General features: G+C 44.4%; 1 protein-coding gene across 3 annotated transcripts in view; it reads right to left on the bottom strand.

The window, feature by feature from the left end:
- The window catches only part of RBL1 (RB transcriptional corepressor like 1), a 365,834-nt gene that overhangs the window by 244,439 nt on the left and 93,541 nt on the right, over positions 1-27,854 (bottom strand). For all 3 annotated transcript variants that reach the window (XM_029611864.1, XM_029611866.1, XM_029611865.1), the window contains 2 exons: positions 12,449-12,498; positions 4,468-4,654 (listed from right to left, as the gene is read on the bottom strand). In XM_029611864.1, coding sequence (XP_029467724.1) covers positions 4,468-4,654; positions 12,449-12,498 — 237 coding nt within the window. The remainder of the gene's footprint in view (positions 1-4,467; positions 4,655-12,448; positions 12,499-27,854) is intronic.

Raw genomic sequence — 27,854 nt, 5'->3', positions numbered from 1 at the left:
CAACTTTCTCCGAGGGATGGGCTTCTCTGGAGGCGGAGGGGGAAAGTGACCGGCCCACCGATGAATACTCCCCCTCCTCTCACTGGGCTGGGCAAAATGTACTCCAGGGAAAGGCTTCAGGGCAGAGCCCTGCCTTGCCTGCTATGGCTCCTCACTTCAGCTTTTCTCGAGTTCTAGTCACAGTTGCCTCCCAGATAACTTAAATCAAACCTGAAATAGTGGATCACTTCACTCCTCTTAATAAACTTTCTGTGGGGTTTTTTTTTTTTTTTCAGTAGATCAGGACCGCAGGTTATGCTCTCTCATCTGCTGGAGTCAGAGATATACTGAAGGATCGCAGGGGGGCGCACCAGGGTAAAGGTGGTGCCTTTTCAGTTTCTTTCTGACTCCATCTGCTGGACGGGAGGCATAACCCAGCAGTCTGGACTGATCCTGGTACGTACAGGGAATGAGGGTTTCTGGACCCCTGCAGCACTAAACAAATCCAAAAGGAATGGTGCCAAATCCAGCAAGAATCTTTTACAGAGATCAACATGAAACCCATATGGACTGGGACATTTCCTTATTGGCAAAGCTTTAACTGCATTTTGGATCTCAGACAACTGTATGGGGCCAACAAGTTTGTCTATCTGTGCATCCTGAAGCTTGGTTAGATTTAAAGAAACCAAAAATTTCCTAACAGCTGTAACAGGAATGATGGCTTGTTGGGAATAGAATTCATATAAGTATATCACAAATGCCTTCTTAATCTCAACAGGCTGTTTTTGATCCTCAAGATTGTGGATATTCCTGCCCTTTTGTTTTTTTAATAGTTCCAGTTAGAAGGGTCTCCGAATTGTTCCCAAGTTCACAGAAGCTGGGTTTAGTGTATTTTACAGGATTTTCAATGGCACCAATCTCCAATATAAGAAAATTATTCCTTACCTACTGATTTTCGCTCCTGTAGTACCATGGATCAGTCCAGACGGTGGGTCATGTCCCCCATCCAGCAGATGGAGTCAGACAAGGCTTCGGAGGGTGCTGACATATAAGCCTGTACACCCTCTACAGATCCTCAGTATAGAGAATATCAAAGCTAGTAGAACAAACGAGAAAGGATGGATCAAGTGTAACAATCATCAAAAGAATCAATGACTAAATTAACTGTCGCAACAACTTGAACTTGCAAGAAGAACTGTAGAACAGCCTCAAAGCAACAGAGGCAAAAAACACATAAATAGCGAAGTTAGAAATTAGATGGAGCAGGAAAGAATCCCCCAGACCCCAAATAAACTTAGGGAGGGGCATCTGGACTGATCCATGGTACTACAGGAACGAAAATTAGCAGGTAAGGAATAATTTTCTACAGGGTATGCCCCCTGGAGCTTCCACCCCGTGCTTATGGTTCTTGTCGATTACCACAGGCAAAGCAGGGCCGAGGCAAGTGATTGTTTGAGGGTAGATCCTCGGGGCAGCTTCAGTTTGAGCAGGGGTATCCTGCGCTGAAAGCGATGTCCACTGGATTGGGAGTAACGGTATTGTCCTCAGGTATGTTGGATGTGGGCCCTCTGCCTCCCCTCAATTTCCTGGGAGAGGGGCAAAATGGGAACCAAAACCCTCTATCCTGCCGGAAGGCGAATAGACGGTGGGTGGTGTTCTTGCAGGGCACTTTACAGATTTTTCTTGTCTTGATCATGGGGGTTCTCCCTGTGTTGTTAAGTCTGGGATACTGTTCCAGATTTCAGCATTAGGGTCAGCAAAACGGTTGCTCCTAAAACCCTTGTTGGGGCTTGGAGCTGGTCAGGCCCTTGGAAGTCCGCTGCTGGCGCGGATTGTGTTATCGGGTGCGATTTTGGGACTGCCATGGCTGCGGTTCTCTAGATGGCCGATATGGTTGCGAGCGAAAAAGAAGGTAAGGCCTGCCCTTGCGGGTTTGCGCCTGCATCCTCCGAGAAGTCGAATAGAATCTCCTTCTGAGCTGTTGTTCTCCTGTGGACGTCAACAACTGTACCACCACATTCTGTTCTATTAATTGACTCAGTCTCTCGCAGCTTATCTCAGAAAAGGTTATCGGGGAGACAGGGCAGGTCAGCAAGCTTCTCATGGACATCTTCCCTGATGCACTCGTCTGTAACCAGGCCAGGCGTCTGGCTGCGATGGCTCACGCGGATGTCCTCGCTGAGGTGTTGAATACTTCATAAACTGTGCGGAGCAAATGATGCAGTCCCTCCTCCATCGAATGCAGTTGGGGCTGGGGATTGCCATCCAGATCAGCGGCCATCACCAAGGGCTTTAACGACTGCGGCACTCATACAAGTACTGAGTGATGTAAAATTGATGCTGCTGGATCTTTGCATTCAGTATCACGGCCTGGAATGTGCTTTTGCCAAAATAATCCAGGTACTTATTATCTTTTCCTGGGGGAGTACTTGCGTGCAGCCGGGGCTTCTTCACTCTCTTCAAGGCAGATTCTACCACGACAGAAGCATGAGGAAGCTGCACCATGTTGTAAAAGGGTGACTCACACACCCTGAATTTCAAGTCTATTTTGTGCGAAGTTGACGCTCCTGAGAAGGGAAACTGCCATGTCCTGGTCATCAATTCATCTAGAACCGCGACAAAGGCAACGCGGTTGGTTCCACCAGCGACTCAAAGATCTTAAGGATTCCTAGAACCTCCGCTCTAGAGTCTGACACCTTCTTGGTTTCAACATTAAGGGTACTTCCCACTTTCTCCATGAACTTAGGAGCGGTCTTCTGGTGGGGAAATGGGCAGAGACTGTTCCTCTGGGGGGTCTGATGTGTACCCCATCGAGGAGTCCAGTGATGAGGCGGGTGACTCATATGGAAATATTTCCTGTGGTTGGTCCAATGGGGGAGTCATACCCAGCCAGTCAACGTCTTCCCTGCTTGGAGATGGTGCTATGTGGGGAGTTTGTGCCTCCTGACCACAGCGTTTTCCAGCAAGGACAAGAAATGCGCCAGTACTTGCAATATCTGTGTCATCGCCTGGGCGGCCAGAGATCCCTGTGCCCCCAGGGAGGGTTCCCTTGGGGCCCCCTCTGGGAGGTACTGCCGCTAATATTATATCTGAATCTGGGCCTCTCGGACATACCAGTTCATGCTGTACGCGTGGGCCCCATTTGTTTCTTATCTCTAGGGGTTCCTGTAGGTGAGATCCCACTTACTTTCGTCTTGAGGTGGATGACAGGTCTGAGAAGACCCTGGACGATTGAGATGACCCCTTCAACCCCTGAGCTGACGCTAACTCCACATCCGATAGCCCCTCCCAGTCTGGAGCAGGGGCTTCATGCAGAGATGGAGCTGGGTTGCAGGTGACGAACCCGTATCCGCCGCATGTGGAACCTGGTGATCTGCTGGCCTCCCTTGCTTTGAAGGATCTGCATGATGTCCCCGACGAGGGCTAGTGATTCGGTGAGTGGATTCATCAAGCGACGCTCTTCGGCACTTTGATTTCTCATCATGGTGGCCATGCTTCAACACATGTGCGTTAGTCTGGAGTCTTGATTCGCGTCGATGTGTCGACCGCAACTTGCCTGGGGTTTTTGGCATCGCTGTTCTTCCAACACTCCATGTGTCGAGGCGGCTAGGGCACACTTCCTTTCAACACCTGAGGGTCCAACTGAACAGGTCCTCTTCTCCTTCTCTCTCAGGGGTTCCCTGCTGGGCCCTTGAGATGGACTGGGTGGATTCCTGGGCAGAATGCGCAGTCCGAGGTTCTGCTGCTGCCTCCTTGATCTTCTGAATCTTCGCTGCTCTCTGCCTGCATGCCCTCGGGGACATGCAGCCACAGTCCCTGCAGTTGGCCTGGTCATGGTCAGGCCCCAGGCAGATGTAGCAGAGCGTGTGTCCATCCATTATTGACATAATCTTGCCGCACTGGCAGGATTTAAATCCAGGTCTGGGCATCTTCACTTCACTTGTTTGAGCCCACGAGGAGTTAATCCTATGGTTTTCAAACAATGCAGCAGTGAGAAAAACACGGAGTTCCGTATGCAGCCTGCAAAGCGGAAGAACAAGACTGAGTGAGGCAGGCTGGGAAGCCACATGCTGATATGCACAGGCAAGCACACAGAGCTCAACTCTGTGTGCTTTTTTGAGCTCCGCCACCTAGAGGACTGGAGGGATGTTCCCCAGATATCATGGCTAATTCAACCTGCTTATCTGTGGAAAAGCCTCACTTTACTCTGTGGTTTTTTTTATTTTAGTAAAGGTATGGAAATCAGAGTATTAGAAAGATCAACATCAGATTTGTGCTAGGTGGACATGTATCCTTATAAGTATACTGTCCATTTAATTACACTTTCACAAAATCAAATGAAACAACTCTCTTAGGCAAGAAAGAACCAGTAGGTACTAATTGTCCAGTAAATCTTGACTACCCCCTTTTGTTGAGAGCCCGCCATTATTTCTGAAACAGGCATTACAAAGATTACTTTCAATATTGCTCTATTATAGGATACATTACTTTATTAAAATGTTGTTGCAGGCTGCATTCCATAGGCATTCTGGCGGTCATGTTGGGCGCAAGCATTTCTGCTATAAACTTCCGCGGAGTTCCAATTTCTTCTTCCGCATCCTCCCCTAAGAAAACTCGCTCATCAAAATCTCCCACTGTTAGGACATATTCCTCATACTCTTTATTCAGTGCTTTACTGCAGAGAGAAAGAAATGGCATTGAGTTGCTGTGTGTGTTAAAATGATTCCAGAATCACCTTTTGTCCTCACCTCACTTCTTCGCCTTTGCTTTCATCAGAGAACAATCATGTGCACAGCCATTCTCTTATTTCCTTTCTATCTGTTTTTTATGGCCTTCTCCTTTGGATGTCACAGATATTGAGAATCTTGCTTACACATATCCACACTTACACACACACACACACGTGCGCTTTACCCTCTGGATGGAACACTCACTTTTTAAGAACATAAAAGCATAGGATAATACTTCAGATCAAGACCAAAGATATCCAATGTACCCAAAAAGGAAACTCGGGATGCAGATTACAATTTTATACATTTGCTGGGGACATTCATTATAAAATCCCTAGTACAATCATTAGCATTAAATGAATAAGTAAAGCAAAACAAAATGATGAGGCAAAATAGTATTAAAGCATCAAATTATTTCCACATAAGCTATAAATGAAGTGTAAAGTGGTATAAAATTGTGCTGAGCAAAGAGGCAAACCTACTCAAGTTATCGTCACTTAAGATGCATAAGAACTGTGCTTCACTTGTTTTCTTCAAGTGGTACCACTTATGTATACTTCCCCAAAATTCACAAATTGCTTGTTAATCCTCCTGAGCGCCCCATAATTTCTGCAAAGGGATCTCTGCTTGAGCCCCTTTCAATATATTGTTGATTGGTTTCTTAGACCATTACTTCCATCCTATGTAAGAGATTCTGCAGACAATTACTTCCAGTCTAATGTTGGACCGTTACAAAATATTTTGTTGGTGACGAGAGAGTTTTTTGTATTAAATGTGCCACAAGACCCAGTGATACAGATTCTGAGCACCCAACCGGCTCCACGACTGGTTCAGACTTCATTTTATACAAATTAACAATGTTTGGGTTAAAAAAAAATTAGGGGCAGATCTTCAAATCTACACCCAATTTTATAACATGCGTGCGCTGCCTCGCCATGTTATAAAATCCAGGGTCGGCATGTGCAAGGGGGTGCACAATTGTGCAACTTGCGCGCGCCAAGCTGCGCAGGCTTCCTCCGTTCCTTCTGAGGTCGCTCTGAAATCGGAGGGAACAAGATATGATGCTCCATTTTAAAGAACATGTTTATCCCCACAAAGTGGTGAAGAACTTACAAAAGAGCACAATGGGTGAATCAGGACCTTATTTTACAACCTACACCATCATGCTTTCAAGAATAGATTATGTGTGTTCTACCAAACTCCCCTTTATTAGATTGGTTCAAGAGAGCATTAAACATCATTGGCATATTCTTAATTTACATCCTTCCTTCGATGAGGTTCCAGTATTTGCTTTGAAATGTAGCCACGATGTAGTAGACTAGATTATCATATCGTATTGCTCTACTGTTGATTGTTCCCAACAGTTGCTTCAACTTAAAGGACCATAATCCTTGTGGATCATGTACAGTTCGTGCACAATCTTTCAATGGTGATATTTTGCTGTTTCCTATAGAGTGTCCATTCTGGTTACTTGACTATATTACTTGCATTTCCACATGGGTTATCTATAATATTTGTTGCCCCTGTGACCTGCAACATATTGGGAAAAGAATTTGTATGCTTAAAACTTGTATGAGTAAACACCAAAGATGTATCCAGCATTTGAAATTATAGGCTTATTTAGTCAAGCATTGAATACACGTGGACATAATTTTGATGTACCCAAGATTTACTACTCTCAAAAACATCTGTGGGAATTTGTGGAGATGACCTGAACACCTTGCTTTTACATAGAGAACAACATTGGATACACTATTTTATGACAAAGTTCCCTTATAACTTAAGTAAAGATACTGACTGGTCTGTGTTTTCAAGGATTTTTTAGTATCTTTTTAAGCATATTTTTGTTTGCTCATCTTTTCCTTAGAATTTTTCCATATTTTTTAAATAATCTGGTTAATTTTATTTTTTACAATTATGGATTTGATTGGCTATTAGTTGGGGCTTATCTAGTGCCGACTGGTTCATGTGACTATTTAAAAACATTTCCCATTTCCTGGTCCCTGCCAACTTATGAAACCAAATATTAGTTCAATATGAGTTGGGTTGTCTTACATTAGTAAGCATTTTAAATCATTTTGTTATTATGTTTTTGAGGGTTGTTTTTTTTAAACTATGCGATTCTTTTTGCTTTTAGAAGAAACTTTATGGCCCCTGAAGCAGGCAAAAATGCTGAAATATTCAGTGTAGGGCATTATTCCATCTTATAAGCGCCTTATTTTCACAGCTGTTTTGAGTGGTTTGGTTTTTTTTGGACTAGGTCATGACCAACTACAGGAGCATTTGGAATGTTTCTGGACTCTAGAATCGTCACCCTCCATAGATTTTGGGATTTTCCCATCACCAGTGTTCAGGTAAGTTTTGCATTGTTTTTGTTCACTGAAAAAAATTTTTGTATTTGAACATTTCCACATATTTCATTTTAAGTGGTATGTGATAGACCTTTGGTGCTGTTTGAGTGAAGCACAATTTTTACACTTCATAAGTGAATGTAACTTGAGCAGACTTTCCTCTTTGCTCAGCACAACCTTATAATACCACTGTACACTTCAATTTGGGGTAGATTTTAAAAAATAGCGCGATCGCGTACTTTTGTTGGCGCATCAGGCGCACACAAAAGTACGCTGGATTTTATAAGATACGCGCGTATCTTATAAAATCCAGGATCGGCGCGCGCAAGGCTGCCGATTTTGGGCAGCCTGCGCGCACCGAGCCGTGCAGCCTCCGAGGCCGCTCCAAAATCGGAGCGGCCTCGGAGGGAACTTTCTTTCACCCTCCCCTCACCTCACCTTCCCTTCCCTAACCCACCCCCCCGGCCCTATCTAAACCCCCCCCCACCTTTATCCATGGATTTACGCCTGCCAGAGGCAGACGTAAATCCGCGCACGCCAAGACCTGACCTGGGGGCTGTTCCGGAGGGCGCGGCCACGCCCCCGGAACGCCCCGGGCCGAAACCAAGCAAGGAATAATTGAGATGGTCTAGATGGAGAATGTGTTCTCTCTTTGTAATAAGCTAAAGCTCTCTTATAGTCTAATGAGTGTAGGGGTTTAACACAGTCATTAAGATGAGGCTTTGGTTTGAAGATGTAGCGTAATTGTTTGATTAAGATGGAACGATGTAACCACTTTTGGAAGGAAAGTGGGATGAGTGCGGAGAATGACATTGCCATGGTAAAACTCCAAATAAGGAGAATAGTGGACCAAGGCATGAGGTTCACTTATTCTCCGTGCTGATGTAATAGCCACAAGGAAAACCGTCTTCCAGGTTAGGTATTTTATGTGGCATGAGTCGAGGGTTTTCTTGACGCGAGTAGTATGTTTTCTAGATCTGAAGAGAGGCCCAAGTCGTTTAATACCTGCCTTTCAACCTCCATGCTGTCAGTTGGAGGGATTGGTGTATTGGATGGAGGAGGGAGCCTCCTTCTTGAGTTAACAGCCGTGGATTGTCCTCCAGGGGAATCGGTGGCCGTATGGAGAGTCGCATGAGACACGCATACTATGGTAGTCTTGGCCATGCTGGAGCTATAAGGATCAAGTCCACTACGTCTTGAATGAAATTCTGAATCGTTCTGGAGATTAGCGGAATGGAGGGATAGGCGTATAGCAAGCCCCTCGTCCATGGAATGAGAAAGGCATCTGGAGCGTAACAAAGTTTGCTTGGGTAAATGAAGCAAAAGGTTCGTGTTTGTCGATTGCTTTGAGTGGCAAAAAGATTGATTGTTGGAAAACCCCATTGTTGAAAAATGTGCTGAGCTAACTTGCGATTCAAGGTCCATTCGTGCGGATGAAAAATTCTGCTGAGGCGATCTGCTGTGACGTTGTTCAATCCCGGTAGGTAAGTGGCATGAAGTGTTACTTTGTTCGCCCAAAAAAGAATGCGAAGGGCTTCCCGACATAGTGTCCATGAACTGGACCCTCCTTCCTTGTTTATGTAAAACATTGCGACTTGGTTTGTCTGTGTATACCATGAGGCTTTTGTGCCGGACTTGATGAGAGAAGGTTTGCAATGCTCTCCAGATTGTGCAAAGTTCTAGGAGGTTGATCTGGTATGTACTCTCTCCTGAGGCAACCAGCAACCTTGAGTTTTTAGGTCCAACAGATGGGCTCCCCAACCCTTTCTGAAGGCATCCGTTGTGAGTGTCAGTTGATGTGGAGGCAATGGGAAGGAAGCTCCCGAGGATAGGTTGGTGGGGGATATCCACCATTGCATATCCTTGCACATTTGTTTAGTGATTTGGATTTTGGTGGAGAGGAGTTGCAGGAACTGTGACCATTGATTCTTTAAGCCCCATTATAGATATCGCATGTGTAATCTCGTAAATGGGACTACATGGGTTGCCACTGCAATGTGACCTAATAGTTGGAGGACTTAATGTGACAGAGCATGGGATTGACTGAGTAATCTCTGAGCTAGGGCAGAGAGAGTTTGAATCCTGTCTTTTGGAAGGTAAGCTCTCTCTTTTTTTGTGTCGATTAGTGCCCCTGTGAACTGAAGTGTCTGGGTTGGTTGCAGATTGGATTTTTCGTAATTTATTAGGAAACCCAGTGTCTGCAGACAATTGATCGTTTGGATCGTGTGTGCACGTAGAGTGGCTGGATCCGAAGCCACTAACAGCCAATCATCCAGGTAGGGAAAGATCTGGATCGATAATTTTCTGAGGTGAGCCACCACCACCGCCAAACATTTTGTGAAAAACCTTGTGGCCGAAGAAAGGCCAAAAGGCAGGACCTTGTATTGGTAGTGCCCATTCAGAGCCTGGAAACACAGGTATCGCCACGAAGAAGGGTGCATGGGTATGTGTGAGTAAGCATCCTTCAGATCTATGGAACACAGCCAGTCGTTGGGTTGTAGAAATGGTAATATGTTTTTGAGAGAGGTCATCTTGAACTTTTCTCTTTGGATGTGTTTGTTGAGGCTCCGTAAATCTAAGATCGGACGAAGGCCTCCGGACTTTTTTGGAATGAGAAAATAATGGGAGTAGAATCCCTGATTTCTTTTTGATAGGGGAAGTTTTTGAATGGATTTTTGGATACATATATTCTTTATTTCTTCTTGGAGTTAGGAAGCGTGGGCTGATGTTCCTCTGAGAGGAAGCACATAGGGAATTTCTGGAGGAGTTATGAAATTTAGACGATAACCTTCTCTGATGACATCTAATACCCAACAATCGGTAGTGATTGCTATCCAGTTGGTATAGAAAAGCTGAAGGCGACCACCTATGAATAGAGGTGGGGGTGGCTCGGGACAGCTCAAAAAGCCGGTGCTTGTTTTTGAGGAACAGTAGTTCCTTGTTTCTGTGGACGCTGTTGACGAGAACGCCCACGAGATTGGTGAGGTTGAGACTGGAATCGTTGCTGATTATATTGTTGAGGACGATAAGGATGTTAAGACCGGTAAGATGTTCTTGGGTTCGACGTCCTTCTAAAGCTAGGATAGAATTTCTTGTAGGAAGTGTGAGGATCTGTTGGTGCTGTGAAGGAAAGCACTGCAGAATTTTGTTCCTTGATAAGTGCTACAGTTTCAGCAAATTTATGGCCAAATAGATTGTCTCCCATGCAGGGAATATCAGCTAATTTATCATGAACATCTTCTCTTATCGAGCTAGCCCTCAACCAAGCTATTCTACGTGTTGCTATAGCTGCGGCAGAACATCGTGAGGTAGACTCAAAGGACTCATAAACAGTTCTGAGTAAGTGTCGAAGTCCTTCCTCCATGTCAGTGAAGGGTTGCGGCAAGGATTTGTCAGAGACTAGACAGAGTGGACGCAAACTTTGAAGAATCTCGAAAAGGTATTGGATTATGTAAAATTGATGATGTTCAATTTTGGTGGTCAACATCGAGGAGTGATACACATTTTGTCCGAAGTCATTCAAAGTTTTATGATCTTTACCAGGTGGCGAATTAGCATGGAGTTTTGACTGCTTTGCTTTGGAGAGGGCAGATTCTACAACGATTGAGTTATGAGGTAACTGCGTGGAGTCGTAAAGAGTGGAGTTCTGCATTCTATATTTCAGATCCGTTTTTCTAGAAGTGGGTCCAGTAGAAAAAGGTTTTTCCCAGATCTTGTGAAGTACTGAATTCAAAACTGTACGAGGGTGTAAAGCTGTGGGTTCTGGTGGCATTTCAAAATTTTTTAGAATTCCTAGACCCTCTAATCTGGGATTTTACCAGTCTCTATATTTAAGAGACCTCCCACCTTCTCAATAAACTTTGCATAAGTTAAGTCTTCCAGTGGGGAATAGGGCTCTGTAAGACCTTCTGGAGGGTCAGAAGGCATGACCATGGATGAACTTGGTGAAGATGTTGACCACTGAGAATTTGGGCTATCTGGACACTCCCGAAGCAGAGATGATGCAGATGGTCGAGCTGGTTGTGAAGGACCCGGTGCATCTGGTGGTGAAGATGGACTTGCGGGTTGAGAGTGTGCGGATTGTAAATCCTGAAAAAATGTATTGAGTGCTTGAGAAATTTGAAGCATAGTTTTTGACGCTAGATGTGGCTGCGGCTGTAATGGAAGTGGCGTTTGAGGAAGTGCTGCCAAAAGAAGGTCTTGAGATGATGCTGACGACTTCTTATGGTTTGGCTTAGGTGGCCTACTATGAAACCCTGACGACCAGCTTAAGATGGAATCACCACTAAGTGAAGGAGCTCTGGAGGATTGAGATCCTGTAGAAAGTTCAATGTCTACTTCAGAGTCTTCAGTTGGTTGGCCTGAGGCGATAGAAAGGATTGGTGCCTGAAGTATGTGTTTTAGTCTTCTGGGTTTTCTTGTGAGGTTGTTCCACCCCTGGAAGCAGTGTATGCTTCGAGGAAGGAGTCGTATGCTCCGGTGTTATAGGCTGCACCAATGCATAGTGGTGCGCCAATGCGCCTTGATGCTGTCGTTTATGGCGCTTCGAAGAGGGAGGCTTGGATGCGTCATGTTCCGATCTCTTTTGACGCTTTGGCTCCTGTTGCATCGATTTTGCTTTTGGTGCAGGGGGGTGGACGGGAACAGGTCCCTGCATCCCGAGAGTCTCATGAGGGGGGGTTTATGAGGTATACCCTCGACCCCTTTTTTCGGCGTTTTAGGTTTTTCAAACCTGGCCGCCGCAGCCTGATGGTCCCCAGGCTCCAGCGACGCAGTTCTTCTTGAGGCCTTCCTTGGTTTCTTCGCCGGTCCCGGAGAAGACTGAGTTGAAGGTGATCTCAGATGCGTTATTCTTTCCGCATGTTGCCTTTGGGCCTGGGGAGACATACAACCACAGTCTCTGCACGAGGCTTGGTCGTGATCCGGGCCCAGGTATATGTAACAATAATTATGTCCCTCTGTTATAGCCATAATCTTGCCACATTGGCAGTATTTAAACCCCAATGGCTTGGGAGCCATCACTGCCAGAAAAAAAAAAAAAATCGCAAAAAATATGTAGATGAGGAGGTAGAGAGAAAAACCCCGCATGCTATCAGCTCGCGGAAAAAAAAAGACTGAGGAGAAAAAATGGAATTGAGCAGGAAGACGACTGCGTAGATGCACAGGGTTAAAAACACTGTCACTACCTGAGAGAAACTCCGCCTACTCCGGTCGTGTCGACGCTCCCAGACAGCATGGCTAATTCAGCCTGCTATCGACGGGAAAGCTTTACTACTATTTTGCCTCATCTTTTTGTATTACTTTACTTCATTTTTGATGGCGAGGTTTTTTAGCTACTGTTTTGATTCCCAGTTTACATTAAATGAAGAAGAACTAATCAAAACTTACTTATTATCTATAAAGCTGGAAAAATCCAAAAGACAGTCTCCTTTTAAAATCTGAAAGCAAAAGTAAAAAAAATAAACACAGCAGCTATAAAGAGCTAATACAATGAATCTGGAATGAGGCTGGACAGCAGATGCATTACCAGTAATGAAACACTACAGTTTGAAACAGTCTTCTATAACCTGCCAACTATATTCATTAGATAACATTCCTCTACAATTAAAATCAGAAGCTAAAATTTTAGGGATAGTGATTGTGAATTAAGGAGTAAATAATCCTACCTGCAGTGAGGCAAATTCCATGAGTAGTTCTGCTTTGCGTCTGCTTTTTGTGTAGATTCTTTTTACTTTTTTATATTTAAAGAAAAAGTACACCTATATTGACCTGATCTAGACTAGGAAATGCCTCCAAAGATACGTGGGTAAATCCTGCATTGTTAACATACATAGGTATTTTTACTCCCGTAGAGGACGGCCAATAATTAACAAGTCCAGTAACACAAGTAAAACAGCATAAGGGCTTTCATTATTGCCCTCTAAATATGTTTCTTCAAATGCATCTGACTCACAATCTTAGACAATATTTAGAGTACAAAGATCTGGTCACTGTGAACTATGCACTAATCTCTACCAGATAAAAAGTATTGTAATTCACTGTAAATTAAATAGACTACAGTTTATAAAAACACAACCGCTTGGATACTTCTGGGGTTGAAAACTAAGGATCATAATAATGTAGCCTTGAAACAGCCTCACTGGCTCCCAGTGATTTTTAGATTGCAGCTCAAGATGCTTTAACAGGCCAATGCAATACCAGGCACTGGCCACAGTGCACGGCTCAACACATGACTAGGACACAAGTCCATAACCCTCCCCCCCCCCGATGCAAAACAGGGGTTAGCGCTTCCAAAACATGTGTTCAATTGAGTGCATAGGTAATAACGCTCATCACCAAAAAAAAAGTGCGCCAATGCACACATTTTAACCTGCAAAAATGTATGCCTGCCCAGAGCAGGTGTTAATTCTAGAGGAGCCCAAAATAATTACAGAAAAGCAGAAAATACTGCTTTTCCGTTCCTTTTTTCGTACTGCGATATTAAGTTGAAGGAACCGAAATAGGAGAATTAAAAATAAAACAAAGTGTGCTTCGGTCAGGTTAGGAAAAGGAATGCTCGATTATTTTCCTAAGCTGACAGACAACTCTCCTAGGCGCCTGCTGCCGAGGAGGCACTAGGGGCACACAATTTATCCTAGCATCTCTTTTTACTGCGGCACCCGATTTAAATATTAAATCAGGCGCCTGGGAGAGATGGATTGGCGCATATTAAGGGATCAGGTGCTCAAACATGAGTGCCCATTTAACACGTGCCAATATTGCATCGGCCTGTTAAGTTTTAAAACTTTATTTTTAGTTGGCCATTGTATCTTAAAGATCCTCTAAGGGTAGCAATATCCTGGTGGTTATATACTGTATATAATCACCTCAAGACTCATCGCTGTGTTAAAGAAGTTAGATTGTTTGAAACTAGGAAAAAGGCCTTTTCATATGTAGGTCTGAACTTCTAGAACAGTATCCTTAAGGCCTGACTTTTTATTAAAAGTACATGCAGGGCCGGTGCAAGGGGATTTGGCGCCCTAGGCGAGCCTTCTCCCTTGCGCCCCCCCCCCCCCCCCCCCGGTCTCGGCCCCGACCCTTACCTCATTCTCGATCACGCCCGCTGACTGGGGTTTTCTGGGTCGCAAGCAGGTTGGGCACTGCTTGTGGCCTGCCAAACTCCACTCCTCTTTGCCACCACTTGCGGCTCCATATGGCTCGCACCCAGTGGCGCACCAAGGGTCTCCGGTGCCCGGGGGCCAATGCATGTGTGCCTCTCCAGCATCCCCCCTTAATCCTTCTTGTACTAATGCTTAAGGTCACAGAAAATCAGTGGTGTCTCCAGACAGAAGAATTGGGGGGGGGGGGGGCGCCAAAATGACATTTCTTCATCTCACCCACCTCTATAGCATGGATCCTGCTTTAAAATTGGTTATTAAAAAAAAGTGTTAATAAAAAAGTCCAAAGTGTCCTCTGCGTTATTTTAAAAAGCTGGCCAGTTTCACACTATAAAATTATGTTGATAGCCTCAGTCAACTGATTCTATGTGGCTATGAGAGTGAAGTCAGGAATATATAGGAAGGAACAGAATGTCAATATAAATCCTGTACCTCCAGTTCTGTAACTCTGTGCATCCACTGAAATTCCCCCAAACAATGGAGCTTGGATGTTTCCCTTACAGCTCATCATACTGAAAGATATTTTCAAATTCTGGTGTCACTTCACAGTAACAGCAGCACAAACAGCTTCCACTGCCAGGCACATTGTGAACTAACACAAAACACCACAAAAAAGACACTCAAAATCTATACTGCAATCCCATCATAACATAACAGTAATAACACCAAGGACTCAAACAACAATAACCCTACCTGTGAATAAGCAAGGGTAAATATTACACTGGGTCCTAGAATACCAATACTCCACCTACTGAGGAAACAAAACAAACCCGATTGCTATAGATCCCTATGCTAGCAGAATCTCTCATCATGGTCACACACACAGAGCAGAGACAGACCCTCACCAAATACAGAATACAAAATAAAGGAGCACAAATTAGAAAAAACTGAAATGGAAACCCCAAGAAGCCAGACTCTGTGTATTAACAATGGAAAAACAGAACCACCATTCTTCATAAAACAAATAAAATCAAGAAACATAAAGCATCAGTTATAATAGTAAAACCATACTAATAAAATAATATTTTAAAACTACTGATAAATAGAATTTCTATTAATTAAAATCATATACATTTTTTACAATTTCCTAAAACCAATAAAATATTTCAAAACAGCACATATATCAAATAACACACAATAATTAAAACTAATAAGGATTTTAAAAAGCCCCTGCTGTCCATACATGGGAGCTCTTGATTGAGGTTATCCTCTCTCTCTCACACATACACTGTCACATACATACATACACATTCATGCTCTTATACCCAACCATAACCTCTCGCTCTCACAGACACAGACACTGACACACTCAGGCTCTAAGGCACTCTCTCCCCCTCCACACACCCCCCCCCCCACAAACTCTTACTCCCCTGGATTTTCTCATACACACTCATGCTCTCACTGGCTCCCTCACATACACACAAACACACACTCCCAGGCAAGCTTCCAATCGTTCTCACACAAACACACACACAGGCAAGCTCCCAGTCATTCTCACACTGACCCCCAGGCGGGCTCCCATTCATTTTCACACCACTCCCTCCCCATCCCCCAGGCATGCACACATTCATTCTCACACCCAGACCCCCAGGCAGGCACCAATTTATTCTCACACACACACACACACATACAGCACAAACAGGCAGGCATCTATTCTCACACATACAAACCCCAGGAAGACACCCATTCATTCTCATACACAGACACACCCTCAGGCAGGCACCCATGCATTCACACACATACACCGCCAGGCAAACTCCCATTCATACACATGCACACACTAAAGGCAGAGACCCCCCTCTCTTTCTTTTGCCAGCAACCTCAGAGCCTCTCTCATTCCTCTGCTGCCACTGTCACTGTTGCTGTATGGCTATTGCGGAGGTGCTGATTGCTACTATTGGCACTGAAGCCCATTCTGCTGCCTCCTCTGTGCAGGCCTCATGGTACATTGTGAGATCCGCATAGAGAAAGTGCTACTCTTGCACATTCCCAAAGATTACATGTTCCAATCAGTAAAAAATAATTTATTTTTTTTTTACATTTGCTGTCTGATCTTAGTTTTCTAATCAGTTGGTCACAGGCTTTTTTTTTTTCCACCTTCCCTTTCTTATTTTTTTGCCAATTCCTTTTATAACATATTTCTTTTCTCTCCATCTGTCTTCTTCCCTCAAACACACAGTCAGGTTCTCATTCTCACATGCTTTCTCTCTCTCACACACACACACATACACAGGCACTCACTCTCACATGCTCTCTCTCATACAATCATGTATACACCGTCTCTCTCTTGCACATGCTGTCTGACTCTGGCACACAGGCTCTCTCTCACTCCCACATGCTGTCTTGCTCAAGCACAGGCTCTCATTGTCACATGCTCTCTCTCATACAATCATTCATACACACAGTCTCTCACTGGCACATGCTGTCTGACTCTGGCACACAGGCTCTCTCTCACTCCCACATGCTGTCTTGCTCAAGCACAGGCTCTCACTGTCACATGCTGTCTCTCTCACACACACACAGAGGCTCTCACATGCTGTCTCTGCAAACATTCAGGTCCTCACTCCCACACACAGTCTCTCAACTCATCTCATACACGCACACATACACACTGTACAAACCCTCAGTCTCTCTCTCACCTCTGGGCCTCCTCTTCACGGCCGCTGCAGGATGGGCTCTGCAGCGGCCCCGGACTTCTCCAGCCGCGCTGCTCCTCTTCTGTACGCGGCTGATGCTCCTCCTCTTTCCTGCCCGCGCGGCTCCGGCAACATTTTTCTTCCGGGGCCGCGCGGGCAGGAAGGAGGAGAAGCTCCTGCACTGGCTGATGCACCTCCTCCTTCCTGCCCGCGCGGCTCCGGCAACATTTTTCTTCCGGGGCCGCGCGGGCAGGAAGGAGCTGGAGCACCAGCATGTTTAGACGCGATTGTTTTCTTCCGGCCGTGGTGACTTGAGCTCCACCACGGCCCCGCCGATCTTCTTGCTGTGTGTATTCGGCACACAGCATAGCAGTAGTTCACCGCTCAGCCGCTATTGGGATGACGTCCACCAGCGGCCATTGGCCATCAGCGGCTCGGCGCCCCCTAATGCTCAGCGCCCTAGGCGATCGCCTAGTTCGCCTAGTGCTTCCGCCGGCCCTGAGTACATGAATTATGTTGTTTCTTTCTTTTGATTTTAGAGCACTTTGGGTATCATCCTGAACTGAAGGCGATCAAACGACACCTCAGAAATAAAGAACATATTTGGCGTAGAAATCCTTCTCCCACGACTCTAACAAGCTACAAATCCACCCTCAATATCTACAGGAACACCATCTTCAAAACAAAGAAAGAATTCTTCACAAAAAAAATTCACCACTTCATCTTCGATTCCAAAGCTCTTTTCTCCTACATCTCTGCCCTCACCAAACCCCTGCCACCATCCATTCCAGATGACCATGATCTCATCAAAGCCACAGAACTGGTCACCTTCTTCGAGAACAAAATTATCAATCTTACCAAACAGTTTACTACACCCAACCCCCCCCATCCCCCATTTGATGACACTATCACCTCAGCAGACCGCAAGGTTAGACTCCTTTGAGACCACCTCTTCTCTCGAAGTGGAAAATATCCTGAAAAAACTCAAACCCTCATCCCATCCTCTAGACTCCATCCCATCCAACCTCCTCATCTCAATACCAAATACTAATGCTAAGCCCATCGCAAAAATCATCAATTGCTCATTAACCCAAGGACTAGTGTCAGATTCTCTAAAACAGGCCATCTTGAAACCTCTCCTAAAAAAAACCAACTTGTCAACTTCAGACCCAGCTAATTTCCACCCCATTGCCAACCTTTCCTTCCTAGCCAAGATCATGGAGAAAATAGTTAATAAACAACTCACAGAATTCCTGGAGGAACACAAGATCCTGGCACCCTCACAATATGGTTTTCGTAAATCTCTAAACACCGAATCACTTCTGATCTCGCTCACCGACTCCATCATCGTGAACATGGACAAAAAACAATCGCACCTACTGATTCTACTTGATCTTTTGGCTGCCTTTGATACGGTCAACCATTCAATTCTGCTAGACCGGCTCGTGGATATTGGCATCTTGGGTTCTGCCCTTGACTGGTTCCGTTCATTCCTCAGCAATAGATCATTCAAGGTAAAAATCAATAATAAACAATCACACCCAATTAGATCCAACTTGGGTGTCCCTCAAGGTTCTGCCCTTTCACCAACCCTCTTCAACATATATCTGCTTCCTCTCTGCCTCCTCCTCACCAAGCTGAAAATCAAGCATTACATATACGCGGATGATATCCAAATTCTCATCCCTATCAAGGATTCTTTACAAAAATCCCTTATTTTTTGGGACAGTTGCTTCCAGGAAATCAGCTCACTCCTCTCTAAGCTTAACCTAGTCATCAACAAAGACAAGACCGAATTCCTAATCATCTCCCAAGATGAAAACCTCTTTACTAGGGAGACAGCCTATCACCCAGATGATCAGCCACAGGTCGATAGCCACTCTCTACCTAACTTCCCTTCAACAATGCCTGCCAACATCAAAAACACCTCTTACATAAGAGATCTAGGCACGCTCCTGGACAACCAGCTGAACCTCAAAAGGTTTGTCAACAATACGACGAAAGAGTGCTTTTTCAAATTACAAGTTCTTAAAAAGCTCAAACCCCTCCTGCACTCCTATGATTTCTGCTTAGTTCTGCAATCAATCATACTCACCAAAGTTGATTATTGTAACTCGCTGTTGCTTGGGCTCCCGGCTGTCACCATTAAGCCACTACAGATGTTACAGAACTCAGCCGCCAGGATTTTAACGAATTCAAAAAAGAGGGATCACATCACACCCATTCTTTACAACCTCCACTGGCTCCCTATCAAATATAGAATTCTCTACAAAGTGCTGACCATCATGCACAAAACCCTACACAACCTTGCCCCAATCGATATCACCTTCCAGGTTCGCCCCAATAACTCCACTAGACCGATTAGAAGAGCATACCAAGGCACTCTCTTCATCCCTCAAGCTAAAACGTCTCTAAGGAATAGGGCCTTTTCTACCGCAGGTCCCACTCAATGGAAAACTCTCCCACCAGACCTCCGACAGGACCCCTGCCCAAATCTCCTTCAAGAAAAAACTAAAAACATGGTTATTCAACCTTCTGTTTCCAGAACCCGCATTTTAGCTAACGCACTCTCTCCATTTTTGCAACACATCCCTGTTCATTTCTCTTCACAAGTATGGTTTGTTATAAGTTCTCTCTCAAATTTTGCTTTTATTTTCTCTAACTCATGTTCCCTTGAAGAGGCCCACAGATACCCTTTGGTCTTATTCTCCTTGTCTTTCCTCTATTCCCAGCCCGCTGCACATCATCTTAATTCCTCCACCCTAAGGGATCCAAGCACAATTAATTGGATCGATCGCTTATTGTTGCCTTTATTACTATGTAATTCAAATTATTTAACTGGTTAGTTAACTTTCTGACTATGTTACCCAGAGTTTTCTTAGACGTTCATGGTTCCATGTATCGCCTACAGGCAAATTTTTGTTCATTGTAAACCGGTTTGATTTGTATCTAATGCAAGAAGATCGGTATATAAAAACTAAAAATAAATAAATAAATATCATTGCTAGGAAGCTATATTTTATCAATTCAGTTATCTATTTACTGTTTGAATGAGTATTATTTTATAGGGATGAAATGTCTTTTTTTGTTTCAATTTAGTATGCACTAAAACAAAACGAAATGAAAAAACCCAATGACACAAATACAAAAACTACGACAAAAAAAAAAAAGAACATTTTTTGGCTGGGCACATCAGCAATCCATTCCTGTATGTCTGACCTGAGCTCTGAAGCCCACAACTATGAAAGTCTATGTGCACCCATACCAGAAACTCTCAATGCAGTCTGAAAAATATCATAGGTTGAATTCACCAAATGCCTTCTGCACGCCTTCCCTTTAATCCACCAGTTGAAGAACAATGCAATGCTTCCCTTGAAGGAAGAAGTTAGACAGATCTTTCACATTTTTTGTAATGTCATGCATATACTGGCCCATGAAGAGCTAATAATAAGCTATGAGGTAACTAAGCTGACATGGGGTATGAGTCCTTTGACTGTAGCATGATGGGGGCAACCCACTAGGTGAACCTGTGTCGATAGCAGGCAGACAAGCTCAAACTGGGACTAGAGCTAGGCTTCACCTTTACCAGTCTCATCCCCGCACGTTGAATCCTTGGGTACTGAGGACAACAGGACTTAGGTAAGAGTCCAGGAAAAGAATGGTCAAGCATTGTCGTAACACAATAGACAGAGCGAAAATGGTGGCAATCAGACAAGAGTCTATATCCATGTAGTGGTCAGGGCACGCGGCAAACAGGCAATTAGGATCCGAGCAGAAGTCAAGGCAGGAGAAGTCAGTCAGAGAAATGAGGAGAGGCAAGGGTCAAAGAGGAGGCAGGAGCAAGACAGGAGCGAGGCAAGGCAGGAGCAGGATTGAAACAGGGCAAGCTGGCACAGCAACATGCACTGCAGGCAAGGCACAGCAGACCTGTTGCTGAGGCGCCAACTTGTAGCTTCAGTGTGGTTTAAGTATTATGGCCAGCTGACATCATCAGAAGGCGCCATGGTGGGATTCATGTTGTGGGGTCTTTAAGAAGCTGCGAAGCATGCGCGCCTATGGTGACTTGCGGAGGTGGAGTCAGCATCAGCATCGACAGCATCCTGGGGTGAGTGTTGGTGCCAACCTGGGGTGAGAGAGGCCTGCTGGAGGATGGTTCACAGTCGGCCAAATGTTACGGTGCCTTCCCCCCCCCCCTTCTTAAGCCCCCTCCGCAAGACCCTGGGCTTAATGGGAAAGAGGTGGTAGAACTCCATTGTGAGATGGGGGGCTTGGACATTAGAGACCGGTTCCCAAGAATTATTCCTCTGTTTCAAATCCTTTCCAGGAAATAAGGTACTGAAGTTTGCCCCTTATGTATTTGGTGTCTAAGATGGCTTGCACTTCGTATTCCGTGTCTTCTTTCGAGTCCACGCTTGTAGGCTTAGGAATATGTCAGGATGGCAAATATAATAGTAATGGCTTCAACGATGATACACAGAACGTGTTGTAGACCCAAAGGGGTAAATTTTATAAATTTACGCACGCGCGAACAAAAGTATGCTGGATTTTATAAGATACATGCGTAGCCGCGCGTATCTTATAAAATCTGGGGTCGGCGCGTGCAAGGGGGTGCACATTTGTGCAACTTGCGCGCGCAGAGCCCTGCGCGCGCTGCCTGTTCCCTCCAAGGCCACTCCGAAATCTGAGCGGCCTCGGAGGGAACTTTCTTTCTACCCCCCCACACCTTCCCTTCCCCTGCCTAACCCACCCCCCCGGCCCTATCTAGACCCCCCCTACTTTTATCAGAAAAGTTACTACTGCCCGGAGGCAGTAGTAACTTACGCGCGCCAGGCCCCGACACAGGCCGCTGTGTCGGGGCACTCGGCCACGCCCCCGGACCGCCCACATGCCCCCGAACACGCCCCCGATCCCAAACCGCGCCCCCTGGCCATGCCCCCACCCGCCCCTTTTTGCAAGCCCCGAGACTTATGCACGTCCCGGGGCTCGGCGCGCGGAGGAGGGGTTTGGGGTAGGTTTTCGGGGGGGTACGCGTGTATCCCTTTGAAAATCTACCCCTTAATATCCCTTAGTGAAATTAGTAGCTGACCGGACCCACCTGGTAGACAACAGGAAAAGGACCAATGAACCACAGAGTGAATTTCATTGAAGCAGTTTTCAGATAGATTCCTGGTATTAAGCCATACTTTCTCTCTGGCTTAAACTGGGGCGCTGGACAGTGCTTTTTCTCGGCCTGCTTCTTGCATCTCTCTGTTGCTTGGAGGAGGAGCAGGTGAGTCTTCTTCCAGAATCTGGAAGAGTCTTTGTGGTATACTGACCATAAGTCAAGGGACGGTTAGGGGAATAGGGAGAGGAACCCGTGGATGCAGACCATAGACTATACTGAAGGAGTAAGACTCCTATATGATGACTGTAGCATAAGTCAAGGCAGAATTCTACCCATGGCAGGAGGGAAGCCCATTCATCTTGCTGGCTGTTTACATAGGATCTGGTTTGTCCACTCTGGCAGTTGTTTTGAGGGTGATATGCTGAAGAGAGATCAAGGGAAACATTAAATTTCCGGCAGAAGTTCCTCCAAAACCTTGCTATGAATTGTACCCCTCCCGGTCGGTGACCACATGCTTGGGTAATCCATGAAGTAGGAAGACGTTCATGAACAACTGGTGTGCGAACTCCGGTGCAGAGGGTAAGCCTGGAAGGGGCACAAATTGAGCCATTTTTGAAAAGTGGTCCTCGACAACCCAAATTACCATGCATTCATTGGAGGGTGGCAAGTTAGTTTTAAAATCCATGGCTAAATGAGACCATGTTTTTTCTGGAACCGGAAGCAGCTGTAAAAGGCCCCACAGTTGAGAGTGCGGTATGTTTATGGCACAGATGGGAAAGGACTCAACACAATGTTTTACATCCTTAGCTACCTGAGGCCACCAGTAGTTGTGGGACAGTAAGTCTAAGCATTAAAAACATATTTATATTCCGCTGCATTCAACAAGCTTAAGGCATGATGACAATCACTCCTTTGTACTTTTTATATTCTTTGTACTTTTTACTATTCTTTTATTTACTGTGTATTTTAATTTTACATGATGTATCACCTTTTTTTAATCTATATTTTAGTTTGCTTTATGATTATGTATTTTGCTTATGTAAACCGCTTAGACCTATCTAAAAATTGTATAGGCGATATCTACAAGATCATAAACGAATGACTGAATGAAAAAATAGTGTCTTCCATCCGAGAGTTATAGATCCAATGGAGAACCTTCTCTCACAGGCATTTAGATACCATGGTCTTTCCTGGGGGTATAGGAACAGCGGTTGCTGTGAGGATCTTAGCCAGGTCGAGAACAAGACGTGGAAGCTCTTGTGTATCTGATATCTCTAAAGAGTACGAGACAGCTTCTGCTCGTAGGTTTTTCTCAGCAGAGTGGTATTTCAGCAGGAAATTAAAACTGTTGAAGAATGACTATCATGCTTGCCTGAAATTCAACCTCTGCGCATGTTGGAGGTTCTTATAATCTCTGTAAAACAGTGATGGAATGGACTGGCTGGCAGCTCTCTATCACCAATAGTGTAATTTCTTTCCGGAGGCATGAACGTCTTAGAAGCAGCATGGAGTGAGGACCCCATTATTGTTGTTTTTCAAAAGAACAGCCCCTACCCCAGTGGATGAGGCATCTATTCCATGATGAAGGGCTTTTGTGTATCTGGATGCTATAGCCAAGAAGCATCAAAGTATGATGCCTTAAGCTGGTCGAAAGATTGAACTGCACTCCCTGGCCAATTCCTAGTATCAGAGCACTTATTGGTGAGGGAGGTGAAGAGTTCTGCTATGGAAGAATAATTGTATATAAATTGCCAGTAGTAGGGGAAGTGATGTCATCCCTACAGCATGGTCGCACAAGGCGATAGCTCCCCTCGCACTTCTCACTATCTTTGCTATATCGGCGCAATCGAGGTTCAATTCCAGCTTTCAAAAATGCCTTGGGATTGTAACAGTTTTTCTGGATGTCGTCCAGGAAGAAATCGATCAATTTAAAAAAGTTTTCATATGAAGCTGGGGGCTCGCGATTCTCAGCCCTACGAGAAATGACGGAGCCGGGTGCAGAAGTTATGGCAGACAACACCATGCATCCGGAAATGGCAGATAAAGAGATAGCTTAGGTCGGTGCTTCTGGGCAGCACTCTGAACCTACAAAGGAAGATTTTCAGATATGGTTCAAGGAGATCCAGAAAGATATAAAATCGATTAAAACGGATATGCAAGAGGCATTGACCGAGTTCCGCTCAGAGTTGGGAGATTATGGCCATCGAGTGGAAGATGTGGAGAACACTGTGGAAGGGCAAGTTTTGGAAGTCTCACAACTTAATAAAAAACTCACAGATTTGCAAACTGCTAGTGAGGAGATACAGCTCAAGATGGAAGATCTGGAAAACAGATCTAGGCGCTCCAATATAAGAGTCAGAGGAGTGCCTGAATCAGAAGTATATGAAGATGTAGGACTGATGGTGCGAAAAATATGCAGGGTCATACTCAATGAAGGATCTGACTCCCCTGACTTAGCAGACAGTGACATCGTTCTGGACCGAGCGCATAGAGCACTTCGCGCCCCTAAAGCCAATGCTCCCTGTATCGCTTGTATCCACAGCTTTCATCTGAAAGACACGATTATGCAGCAGGCCCAAAAAATGGGGACTGTTACTTGGGAAGGGCACAACATCGCAATATATGATTTAGCTGTGGCTACTCTACAAAAACGAAGGGAGCTCCAAACCGTGACCACCTTGCTTAGAAAAGAAAATATCCGGTATCGAAGGTTGTACCCCAGCGGTTTAGCTTTTACAAAGGGAGATGTTACTCATCGACTTAGGAATCTCACGGAAGCGGGCTCAGTAATAGCGGCAGCGGGACTTGTTTTACCAGCCACAGAGTTCACATCTCATAAGACCCCGGGGATGGACCATCCAAGATGGCAGCGCTTGGGGAAGTTTGGCTCTCGACTGCATCAAAACTCCAACGATCCAGGCTCCTCAGTGAAGGAGTAGAGTGAGAGATGATTACAGGCTCAGGGACAGAGTCAGAAATATTACTTACGTAGGGAAGTGCGTTATAATCCAGGATGATTGATGCATCATTATATCAATATGTTTTATCCTTGATTGCGCCCTGTGGATTTAGCTACAGAATATTTTAAATGGTTTTGTTTAGTTTATGTATTACTGATAATAGTGGGGTGTGGGGGAGGACTCGCTTCTATCCCATGAGGGTCACTACCGATGACACGGTGGTGGAGAGTAAGGGGGGAGGGGGAGGTATTGCTGCGGGAGGGGGGTTGGGGGAGGGGGGACGAAGGAGAAAAAATGGATATTGGAGAGAGAGGGGGTTTGTAAGTAGGCAGAGGGATGACAATAGGGTTTCATTGGGGAAGGTTTAAGGGGGGTATATAGCGCAGAGGGGACAGAGTGGTTAATTAACAATGGGGACTATTAAAGTGGATTTGATGAATGTAAAAGGATTAAACACACCATTCTAAGCATCACCTGCTGTTTAAAGAAGTTCTCTCTATGAAGGCTTCTATAATATTCCTCCAAGAAACCCATCTCAGAAAGCTGTATGAGCGTCTGTTAAATGTACCTCAATTTGCACATGTACTCCTGGCTGCCAGCACCCCTATGTTTAAATATACATGAGTGGGGATCTTGATTTCAAGGGATTTAATGGTGCAGGTTGACTCGATACACAGAGATGAAGGGGGAAGATTTATTATAGTCTCACTTTATATTGACAAGATTTTATATATTCTGGTTAATGTAAATAATCCTAATACACTCCAGAGAGAGGTATTACAGCAAATTAATAAGATTTTATTACAACTGAAAAGTGGCAAATTGATCATTGGGGGGGATTTTAATATGGTACATAATCCCAAAACAGATTGTTCAAAGGGGGGGAGACATTATTCCTCTGTGGATCGAAAAGCTCTCCAATCCTTTATCTCCAAATGGCAGGTGATGGATATCTGGAGAGAAAGGAATCCCAAAGGCAGGGATTATTCATTTTACTCCACAGCCCATGATACTTATACCAGAATTGATTACTTTCTCATTGATAAAACACTGGTGAATGTCACCACAGCTGCAGGAATTGGCAATATTACATGGTCAGACCATGCTCCTATATGGTGGGCTTTTTATGGTTCTGGTTTAGATAATGGGCGTAGGTTTTGGAAGATGAATGATTCATTGCTTAAAGATAAAGAGGTGGAACAGCAAATTAGGAATGATATTCAGGATTACTTAAAACTTAATGATACGGAAGATGTATCTCCAGTGATACTTTGGGATTGTTTTAAAAGCTGTAATCTGGGGGAAACTTATTGCGTTGGCTTCTTATAAAAAGAAAGAGAAACTTCGTAAAACCTTCCTTTTGAGGGAAAGACTGGAAAAGGAGGAAAAAGAGCATAAAAACAGACACCAACTCAGCATTTACTGAAGGAATTGGGGGACATAAGATACCAGATACAAATGCTAGAAGCAGCGGAGTTGACCTATAAACTAGATCTGCTAAACAAAATTATTACGAACATGGGAATCAGGCTGGTAAACTCTTGGCCCACACATTGAAAGCTAGGGTCACACAGTCACAGATCACTAAAATAAAAACAAACGATGGGACTGTAATTATGGATGGAGAGGGAATACATGGTCAGTTTAATCAGTTTTTTGCCACATTATGTTCTCGTGAAGAAGGTGCCTCTAAGGAGGATATAATAAGATTTTTGGAGGGGATACAGCTCCCTATTTTGGAACGATCTTTAACAGAGGGGTTAGACCAGCCAATATCCTCTGCGGAGGTCTTAGCAGCTCTCTCTGAGCTTAAGCCAGGGAAGGCTCCCAGACTTGATGGATATACCCCATTCTTTTATTAAAAAAATTCAAGGAAGAATTAGTAGGTCCAATGGTTAACATGTTCAATAGTTTAAGTTCTGGGGGTCATATAATAACCTCAGCAAATGTAGCTGGAATCACAATCTTACTCAAACCTGGGAAAGATCCATTACTATGTAGCTCCTTTTGACCAATATCACTCATTAATATTGACCTGAAGGTATTGGCTAAAATTTTGGCCAACAGATTAAAATTAGTTATATCCCTCTTAATTCATGAAGACCAAGCTGGATTTATGCCGGGCCTTATGGCTAGGGACAATATCCATAAAGTAGTTAATATTGTACACCACGCAAAAATGAATAAGATTCCCTCAGTACTATTCGGGGTAGATGCTGAAAAAGCTTTCGACAGGGTGAACTGGTCCTTTTTGTTTCAAGTAATGCGAAAAGTTGGTCTTGGGGGCCGATTTCTAACCTGGGTCCAGGAATTATATAGGGAGCCAGCAGCCTGCATAAAAGTAAATGGAGGTTATTCTGACAATTTTGAGGTGCAGAGGGGTACACGACAGGGGTGCCCTTTGTCACCCTTGTTATTTGCCCTTTGTTTAGAACCTCTGGCAGTCAAAATTCGGATATTCATGGCATTCAGGTTGGAGATAGGATTTACAAGATAGCCCCTAAATGCAGATTCCCTCCCAGACCTGCGTCTAGAACCATGCCACACTACATTTAAAAAGAAACTTAAGACTTGGTTGTTCAAACAAGCTTTCCCCTTGAGCCAATGAACAGGAAGAAAAGTATTTTCACTCCCACATGCCATGTTATTTATTGATTTATTTATTTTCACTCCCACATGCCATGTTATTTATTGATTTATTTAACTGCATGTTTATTAACGGTCTAATATTATACACTATTTGCTTACTTTGATTAGTTTTTGTTATATGTTAAAACTTGTTCACTTCGTTTGTTCAATGGAAAAACTTGCTTACTTCATTTGTTCAATTGTAAAAACTTTTTTCCTAATTCTGTTCTATGTAAACCGCTAAATGTAGCGATAGTTACTGTTCCTTGTAAACCGGGGTGATATGTATATTATACAGGAACCTCCGGT

This window comes from Rhinatrema bivittatum, chromosome 8, assembly GCF_901001135.1.
Source record: "Rhinatrema bivittatum chromosome 8, aRhiBiv1.1, whole genome shotgun sequence".
NCBI lineage: Eukaryota > Metazoa > Chordata > Amphibia > Gymnophiona > Rhinatrematidae > Rhinatrema > Rhinatrema bivittatum.
The sequence above is the reverse complement of the archived record's forward strand: the minus strand, read 5'-3'. Positions and strand labels throughout refer to the sequence as shown.